Genomic DNA, 10,451 nt, shown 5'->3' on the forward strand with positions numbered 1-10,451 from the left:
GATCCCCGCCCCAAAAGAAATTTCGCCTTACACTCTCAAGAATTTTAAGCACACAAGGCGGAGCACGGAAGAGCGCGAAATAATACAATGGAAGACTATTAAGAACTGATTTTAGGAGAACCAACCGACCATTAAAGGATAACGAACGCATTTTCCATTCCGAAAGTCTCTTCTTATCTTGATGATTACCGGATACCAATCTTTTACCTTCTTCATTTTAGCACCAATGGGTAATCCTAGATAAAAAAAAATGGGAATTTACCGGCTTGACACCCCATTCATCTAGCTAGACTTTCAATTTCACCCGATTTGACCCCCACTCCATAAAGACAACTCTTGTTAAAGTTCACTTTCAAACCCGAAGCTAATTCGAAGCATTTCAAAATGTAAGTGAGATTACGCGCATTAACTTTAGACCATTCACCAAGAAACATCGTGTCATCCGTGTATTGCAAATGTGATATTAAAACCTTGTCCCTCCCAATTTCCACACCATTAAAGCGACCTCTAGATACCACGTCTTTGGTGAGTATGTTAAGACCTTCCGCGGCAAGAATGAAAAGAAATGGGGATAATGGATCCCCTTGCCGGACGCCACGTCCAAGACTGAACTCACGAATTGGAGATCTTAATGAGAATGGAAATACTAGCCGATTGTAGGCAAGCAAGGATCCACTTACACCATTTCTCACCGAAACCCATACATCTCATGACTTCAAGAAGGAAATCCCAATTCAAACTATCAAACGCCTTTTCGAAATCAACCTTAAAAATAAGTCCCTTCTTTTTATTAGATCTTAAGTATTCAATACTTTCGTTTACCACAAGAACGCCATCAAGAATATACCTCTCCCTTAAGAACGCGCTTTGCTCCGCACCAACAAGTCTAGGAATGAACTTCCGTAACCGGTTGGAAAGGATCTTGGCAACTATTTTGTAAAAACTACCAATTAGACTTATAGGCCTATAGTCGCCAAGCGTGATGGGATCATTCTTCTTAGGAATTAGAGTAACAAACGAGGCATTACAACCCTTCGAGAACTCCCCTTTTTCCCAGAACCACGAGATTGCCTTAATCACATCTCCTTTAATAACATCCCAGAACTTCTTAAAAAATCTCATGTTGAAACCATCCGGACCCGGTGCTTTCCCACTACCACAATCGTTAATTGCCTCTACTATCTCTGATTCCTCAATGGCCACCTCTAACCCGTATGCCTCCTCGGTTGATAAAGTCGGATAGTTTAAATCATCAAGGCTGGATCTGGCTCCCGATTGTTCACTAAAGATGTTTTTAAAATGATTGAAAGCCGCCTCTTTAATTTCAAGAGGATCCTCACACCACACGCCATTAGTATTTAGACCCCTAATATTGCACTTATTGTAACCTCTTTTTATTACCGAATGAAAATATTTAGTATTCTCATCACCCTCGAGAAACCAACGAACCCTCGCCTTTTGTTTCAACATGTTAGATTTGATTTTCTCCCTTTGAAACCATTCCTTCCTAACATTCAACCAATCAACTCTTTCCTCATCATTTAATTGACCCAATTCGGCCCGAAGTTCATACATGTTGGCCACTGATCTGAATAACTCTATCTCACCCTCTAAGTTGCCAAATTTTTGCGAACTCTTTGTCTTTAAGACTATTTTGGTTTTTTTAAGCTTGTTCCTTAAACGACAATCTAAACGAGAACCACCGCCAACATCTTCGGCCCAAATATCTTTTATACACTCCTCTACACCCTCAATTTCTAGCCAATCATTAAACATCTTAATCGGTTTCGGCCCAAAATTCCTAATATCATCTTTTAAAATGATCGGGCAATGGTCTGAATTCCCCCGTTCTAATGCAACCACCGATAAGCACGACCACAAATTATGAAACAAATCGTTTACAAGAAATCGATCAAGCTTACTGAATTTGAGACTGTCATCTTTAATGTTTATTTTTATTTTTTATTTTGGCAAAAAAACAATGGAGTTGAATATAAATCAAAAACGGCTAGCCATCAAAAAATGACTTGACCCATTACATTTTTTTAATGTATATATTATTGACAAAGAAAAGTTATTTAATGTACAAAGAAAAGTTAAACAGTACAATTGATTGATAAATTATACTCCGTATATTATAAGAGATGAGATGTTCGCAGAACAAATTTGTCTATTTTCGGAAAAAATCATAAATGTATATGTAATTTTTAAAGGTAATTTGAGGTGCAAATGTAAATGAAAGAAATAACATTAATCTATACTATAAATCAATTTTCTAATGTGAATCTACTCGTGTATGAAAACCTCCATAATTTAAGAGTTTGTATAGTTCTCTCGCAATTTTGTTACTCCGTAGTTCTTATTGATTTCATTTTTTACTCAATACTCCATGGAATGATGGTTTCATTTTTTTTTTTTTTTTATCTCAAATTTGTTTTATATTTTCAATATACTCCGTATTTTAAAAGTTACAATATTCATTGCAGTTACTAAGGTTAACGCTATAAGATGTTTATATGCAAAGAATATAAATATAATTTTAACTTAATTTTACTGTTTCATGAACCATCAAGTTTCTAGTCAGTCAGTATCATGTTTAAATGTATCAACTCATATACCTAGGACCACAATGGAATCCAATAAAGCTTACAACTTTCCTCAGCCACGTGAAATGTACATTTCGCAGGTGCCAAAATGGTTAGAACAACAATGCCAAATGTCATAATTGTCGACAAATGAAACAATATTGCTGTAAAAATAGACCAATTATAGTGACACTCACTCAAGTTAGATACTCATTACAGGCAAAGCCCATAATTTGACACTCACACGCTCTTGTATGCACATGAATTACTAGGTCCAACAGACCCAGAGGGACATGAAGATAAAAAACCCAACTATACAAAAGAGATCAATGAGATTTATTTGTAACTCCTGTAAATCTATCTTAATAGATATATCAACACTATAATTTTTATTTTCTATTTCTATTTCGTACTTGATCATCAAAGGATAACGTAGTGTTTAGGTCTTAGGTCTTGATACTGAGGTCTCAGGTTCAAATCTTACAGAAATAAAGTCGGAAAATTGATCAACCAGATGTAGGAGCTGACATACCCAATCCAGTTAAGGACAAAATGGTCAACGAGTTATAAACTCATAAAAGTATATTGCTGAGTTAATTCCAAACTGGCAAAGTAGAAATCATTTAGCAATGAAACTTGGTGTCATAGGTTCAAGTTACATAAGTAGTATCTTAGCTTATTAATAACTTGAAAGAGTATTTTGTCCACTCTAAATCTTTAAATGATCGAAACTATACGTAAGCTCTAAACTACCGTATCCAATATACGCTTATTCTGTCATTCACAGAGTATATCTCTAACGTACCTATAGGCTATAGATATGAGCATCGATGCATCCCACTTATACACCTGAAATAAAGACACCAAAAGCAGCAAACCAATTATATAACGATCCAAAAAGTTAATGATACCAATGGGATTGGTTACTTTGCAGCCAAATAAGGAAATAGAAAGTGTACTTAATACAACCTTTACTCCTTCAAAATCTCAAATAACTAGAGCTATAAATTCCACTACAAGTAACTACAAAATAAAACTTTTCAAAGCCAAAATCCACAATTACAATTATCGTTTTTGAGGTGTAGCTGTTTTCCGTAACATCTCATAGGTTAACACAATAATCAATTATCAAGGAAAGAAACTTAACACGACTTACATATCAAAGGGGGATACTAATATTGGGACAAAGAAATATAACATAGAATATGATTCATTGCATGCTATAAGGCAGAATAAACGTGTTCTAGTTGACATGGTAATTTAGTATAATAACAGAAAGTTTAGGCTTACCAACTTCAATTTATAATTATAGTATTGCAGTGTTTTCTTTTTCGTCTCCTTGCTTTCCTTAGCATACGTTCAGTTTCTTCCTTTGCTTTATCAATCAGAAACTTCCCTATATCATAACAGATAATGTATGTTAGCAGAACACAAGTAGTACATTAAACAGTACTATTCTGGTTTCAGAAGATGTGTACTGACCTGTTTCGTTTTCATCTGAAAAGAAGGTGAAACCTCCATTGATATCTTCATCAGATTCAATATCAACTCTCAGTTCTCTTTCCTACATCATATAAACGTTAATTCTTGATTAATCATGTGTGCAGTATGCGAATAATAATGTGTGGATGTATGTGTATATGCAACAGTATATGTAAAGACATACATGTATTATCGATTTCTATATTGTCAGCAGGATGCTCTCATACAAACCATCTAATTTCTCATATAATGACTAAATATACCAATTATTATCAATAAAATATTAATGAGATTGTCATGTAATTGTGCAACTTATCACAACTCCTGAGAACAAGATATAGAAAGATTTATATATAAATAAGCATGAATCTGTAACCTGTCTAACTCGAGTGCATTATTACTGAATGCAGAAAGACTGTATATACCAGTTCAGTCTGAGATACTGGGTTGCATTTGTGTTCCTCGTTGTAAACTCTACTTTTAAGATTAGCATGTTCACGTTTAACTGAGTTCCAGCTGCCCATTTCTACTTTAATCTGAGTTCCCAGCTGGACCTTAGGAGGCACTGCAGGACTGAAATCCCTAAACAATTGTTAGCCCATTTCAGTGTTAGGAAAATAATACCGACTTAATAATAATTACTAGTAGAAGATGAAATTTCGACCCGCTTATTTATGAATGGATCAAGTTGGGTTTAATATTATCTCTATAGGCAAGAAGATAAAAAAAGGGTTCAAAGGAAATGGGTCAAGATTTAATGCACAAGACCCCGTAAATCATTTTATTCAGAAAATAAGACAAATATTAAAGTAACAAGACTTAGGTATATCATATTCAGAAAACAGGACACATATAAAAGTTGCTATGATTTGTTGATTAAACAATGTTAGTAGTAGCAGGAAACAGATGACATGATGAAAACAGCAGGTTATATAATAAAAAAAAGAAGGTAGTAACTTGTCAATAAAACTAGAATATTCTTCAAGATCGTATGAATGGAAGTTGCTACCTATTAATTTAGATGAATCTGTTGTATTTATATATTTCATTTTTTTTCTTCTACTTAGTACAGAATGAGATACCCGAAAATCAAGAAATAAGAACATGAACATACTTCTTTTGAGGGAACATTCCCTGAGGATTGACACAATTGCTGACAGCCTGCATAGGAACACAACATATGTTGTAAGCCATAATTTGTTGTCCTATCATTATATGAAACAGAAGGGGCTAAATATTGACACGCTACCCTTGGTGGGAGAAAAGTGGGTGGTGGATTTGTATGGTCCAACGCTTTAAGCTTGCATCCCAGTGCCTGTAAGTAGTTAAATGATCATTTGAAACGTTATTATTAGAAAATATGATTATCTACTACCCATTTTTTACATGAGAAACGCATATAAGATTTTTGCATACCCGGATTTCATTAGTGAAAGACTTGGACAGATCATTACGTAAGTTTAATATGAATACACCAATTTTTTCTTGTAAACCAGAGAGCATGTTTGATATCTCTTGTGAGTTCTGGTGACGTATATCTTGTTTGAGTTGATCAGAAATCGACTTCAATTCCCCATGAAGGCTAGATTTTACATCTTCTTGCCCCTTGTTCTGGTTATAATAACTCACTTGAGTTAGCTACATATCAATGTTTCAATGAATTGAGAAGTTGAAAAAAAACATATTTCTAGGGAGAATATAAGTAATCTAACAATTGTCTGCAGGGAGTTGTCTTGTGCAATCAACTTCTGACGTATGCTTTCCACTGAGTATCAACAAAATAGAGAGAAGAATTTCAGTATGCCATACGATACCACCTCAAATTTCCACATATCTAAATCTAAACTATAAATAAAACAAAGAATTTTATTTGGCATCTTTTCATTTCTCCGTACTTGGTCACTATGATCTATTGTTTATGCAAGTCCCAAAACACATTATCAAAGCAAAGACAAAGGTTCGCTAAGACTTATGTGATATAAGTTATTTGCTTTTTACATGTGTTGAGTGTGGCTCTAACAGTATATGTTCAAAGAAAACCAAGAAGCATTCAAGAACCATATAGTTACAAACTTAATTACTATTACAGATTTGCAATCTGCTAGTTAGTTCATACAGAAGTATTGGAAAGTAGAAACTAACAATAATGTTCCACTCTTGGGATCCCTTAACTTAAAAGGTTAAGGTACTTACTATCAATTGCTAATTCCTTTGTTCCTTTATTGACTTGCAATATATCTGTCTGAAGAGATTCTAGCATCATCCCAAACTTGCTTAGGGAGCCTTCCATTGTTCCTATTCTGTGCTCAAGTTCTTCACTCATCTGACCTGCACATGCATTTCGAAACATAAGCAAAACCTTGGACCAAAAGGCATGATTCTGAGCGCCATACAAACTAGTGGCAGATAAGCGAAATTTTACACTTAATTAATAACTTACTTTTTTGTTCAGAAATACCTGACCCCCATTTACGCATTAGACCTTTAGAAGATCGGGACATCTGCATTTGATTTTCTTCACGTGTCTGATTGACAAGGGGTAAGCTTGAAAACCGTTTCACCGAATTCTCTCTATCTTGAGAAATAACCAGCTGTAAAGAGTTTAGTTGGAGAAAGTAGAATATATTAACTTCTCTTATGTTAAGTAAAATGTTGAAATAACATTGTATTCTTTAGGGAACATGAAATGAGGACAAGCACAAATGTTACAACCATATAGATCAATCTATATTCATGTATGGTTTAGAAATTTATTCTTTACTGTACAAATCAAGTCTAGTTCTATTCATCTCGGTTACTGTGTTTATAATGTGTGAATTGTAATATTTTATCTTAGAAGTGAACTACAAAAACGTGGAAGAATCAATATACATATTTGTCAACAGTCACAATGTCTCATGTGTTGCATTTTTGATAAAAAAGAATACTCCATCTCCTATTTTACCATTGAGTACAAATATCACAGAACATGATGAGAATCTAATAAACAATGAAGGCCACATTAAATGGTATGTCATGATTTTATGCTCCTTAAAACCTGACGCAGAGAAATATGCACAAAATTGAGGTTATATGAATTCATATGTACTCTTTTCAAAATAGATTCATAAAGAAACCATTGATCACAAGCTCAGCGATAGATATTTCTGACAGTGTGCACAAGAAAGAACTTAAAGAATCAAATGCAGTGTCAAGGAAACATTTCAGACAATAAAAACATGAAAATACACCAAGCAATGTATATAATATCCCTATCTAATATCAGATAAACCTGGTCATTTGTCAACGTCTCATCTTGAGAATTCTGCGAGAACTGAGAGATAATAGCATTGTGCTGAGACGAAATTCCCTGAGAAAATGATTGTTGTGACCGCTGCGGTTGTGATGGTGGTTGGCTGTTCCTTAAAGTCGAAGACATATCTCGCAGGCTACATGAGACACCTCTTCGTCTGGATTTCATAACATCACCAAATGAAACACGAATATTTAGCGCGCACACACAAGACAATATCATATGACAGTAATCCATGCCAGTCTCAACTCTTCACATGGATAATAAATTCTTTCAACATCACCCAAATAGACTATATTGCAAGCACATATATGTCATCCAGTCACCCAAATAGATACAAATATAGCTGATATCACATTAAACGCACACACAGCCCATGCATCACAAACAGCAATAACTATACACAGGTCAAACTGTAAAAGTATCCTAAATGTTTCAGAATTTGACAATTTGTACAAAATCTTCTACATTGATTTTAGTTATAATCTAATCATTAAATTCCACATATAAAGCCTTTTAACACTAAATATCAGTTTCGTACAAGCAAAAAATAATATTGTGCAGACGAACATAATAAGTCTCAGCGGGATTGGGTACTGTCGCCTACATTCTAAACATATATACAGCTGTTAGCTGTTACAGATCAATATAATTTACATTTCACCAGAAACACACATATACGAATAAGATAATACAGAGTATATACTTATACAGATCCGAGTAATCAACATGCCGAGACTCGATTCCTTCACATAACAGATGGATAAAAAAATCCTCCTAATATCACACTCACACATAATGCGACTCACGTGTAAATACTTAAACATCAGTATAGATCAATGACCGTATACAGCCATACCGAAATCAGTTTATTAAGCACATGTATTAAGTATTTTAGTACGCAATGTCAGTTTATTACACAAGAAACCGAAATTTCACACAAACGAACCTTATTCATATACAGCACACAATCATTCATTATCAGTTTATTCCCTTAATAATCACAATTTAATCCTGGAATTATTTACAAATTACAATTCAGGCATAAATACAGCTGTATATATAATTTAGATCTCATCACTTCCACGTAATCATAAATCAGACAGTGCTAGCATGTGAAATCACTCGATTCAACTCATACACACTTAAAATTCAGCTCCATCACACACAGAGCAGAGTTTGGTACAATTAGGTCACAAATAAATGAACATTCACATGATTACAAGTTGTTCAGTATGACGCACGAAAATACAGATCGTATAACACGCATAGTTGCATACTTTCGTATTCGATAAAATGTATTGAGCAGACCTACGGTAATTATGAGAATTAAAAGTGAAATTGAACCTTGATTGAGGTGGAAGAACAGAAATTGAGCTTAGATCACACGCCTTATTGATCTTCATCATTTAGGTTTTAGTTCAATTGCTGAATTGGTATTTTGCTACCAGATGTGCCGTTAATCGAAACGGTGTTTTGTTTTGAATTTGAGGGAAAGTGACTGTGCAGATTTTGAGTTCGAGCCTTATATAGTGTGATGATATACTCCGTTTTTTATGTGTGTAAAAAATGTGTTTACTCCCCTTCCTATTATATAAAATAAATACACACAAGCCGCTCAACTTTCAATTATTGTCATTAACACCCTTTCGTCAAATTATTCTTTGTTTTGCAATATTTATTAATAAAATAATAACAGATGATATTTTTTCAACATAACTTTTATTTCTTCCACCATCATTTTATAATTTTTTTCTAAAATATCTCTTATTAAATTATATTAAAATATTTTTAAAAGTTAGTACAAGTGTATTGTTAAGGTCAGTTTAAACATTTTAGGTGAAAGAAGTAAAAGTGATGGTGAAATTATTAATCTCCAAAAATAATAAGGATTATTCTGTTTGTAGTGCTAAGTGCTATGGAAAAAATTATGCGAAAATATTTTGTACATTAGGTTGGTTTATGAAAGTTAATTATAGAGAGTGAGTAGGTAAACATGGTGCATGTCATAATTTTTTTTAAAGATAGTTCCTTAAGGATATTTTTATATAAATTCTAATGCTAATTACCCCTTATATACTAAAAGTGGTGGTGTTTTATACCCTTATATATTATAAGTGGTGGTGTTTTATGTAGTTTCAGTTATAATTGATTGTAGTTTTGAATTTACGTTCACATTACAAACGGTCCCTCAACTCCGGCTATATTTACACAACAATCTCTCAAATTTACACTTTTTTCAAGGGTACAAAGTGTAAATATATAATTTTATTAAAATAAAAAAAAACTAATTCCACCCGAATTTATAACGGGCCCTATCTTCTCGCTCGGTGCGAATTAAATTTTTCCGAGACCACCTTTCAACTCGAAAAAGTCTTACGAACCCAACGGGACTAACTATATGCGAAACGACCACTTCTCAAAAAACGCCAAACACGTCGGGTTATCTCCAATACATTTCTTTCTGTTAGCCGCGAGTTAAAATTTTCCGACAGCACCGTTACACTCGAAAAAATTTATTGAACAAAACAAAATTAACTACGTTCAAAACGGATACTTTTTAAAAACGCTTAACACAACGACATCTAAAACGGCGCTTAACACATTGGCCGTGTTCCCCTTCGTAAAATACACAACGCTACGTTAAATATTAATACACAGGCCGAAATCCTCCGCCGCAACGCGCGGGCCGGTCCGGATTAGTTATTTATATAATAACTATGTAATTTGATTTGATATGCACACCCTATGAACTTATTATATAAAAATTACAAAATTCTTATTCTACAAAATACTTTTAATCATATGAAACGACGAATTTTTTTTATCACTATACTTGTTGCTTTTAAAAAAAAAAAACGTTTTCTATAACAATGTCAATTCATCAAAAAATGAAAAGACGAACAAGGATAAAATCGAATAACAAGCAACAAGGCTCGAGACTAGTAAAACTAACCAAAAAACTATCTGAGCAACATCTAACTAAAGCCGAGCCAAGCACACCAGAACAATAAGCAAACCAAACCTATCATACTAACCAAACCATCTGATATGTGAAATCGTACCTTAAAATAACTAGCTAAAAACTTAAC

The 10,451-nt window shown here is 33.7% G+C and overlaps 1 protein-coding gene across 3 annotated transcripts; it reads right to left on the reverse strand.

Annotated features, from left to right (window-relative positions):
• Nucleotides 1-3,203: 3,203 nt before the first annotated feature.
• LOC139862954 (putative recombination initiation defects 3) lies at nt 3,204-8,878 on the reverse strand. Of its 3 annotated transcripts, none has more exons than XM_071851585.1 (12): nt 8,707-8,878; nt 7,339-7,516; nt 6,508-6,658; nt 6,261-6,395; nt 5,780-5,832; nt 5,484-5,678; nt 5,317-5,382; nt 5,182-5,228; nt 4,493-4,640; nt 4,068-4,149; nt 3,876-3,981; nt 3,204-3,434 (listed from the first exon to the last, which is right to left on the reverse strand). In XM_071851585.1, the coding sequence occupies exons 1-11, from the start codon at nt 8,766-8,768 to the stop codon at nt 3,881-3,883; spliced, it is 1,218 nt and encodes a 405-aa protein (XP_071707686.1). In that variant the 5' UTR covers nt 8,769-8,878; the 3' UTR covers nt 3,204-3,434; nt 3,876-3,880. The 3 variants fall into 3 exon arrangements, with proteins under 3 accessions (XP_071707686.1, XP_071707685.1, XP_071707684.1); XM_071851584.1 differs by having other exon boundaries at nt 3,880-3,981; nt 4,493-4,649; XM_071851583.1 differs by having other exon boundaries at nt 4,493-4,649.
• Nucleotides 8,879-10,451: the final 1,573 nt, after the last annotated feature.

This window comes from Rutidosis leptorrhynchoides, chromosome 8 (genome assembly GCF_046630445.1).
Source record: "Rutidosis leptorrhynchoides isolate AG116_Rl617_1_P2 chromosome 8, CSIRO_AGI_Rlap_v1, whole genome shotgun sequence".
Taxonomy (NCBI): Eukaryota; Viridiplantae; Streptophyta; class Magnoliopsida; order Asterales; family Asteraceae; genus Rutidosis; species Rutidosis leptorrhynchoides.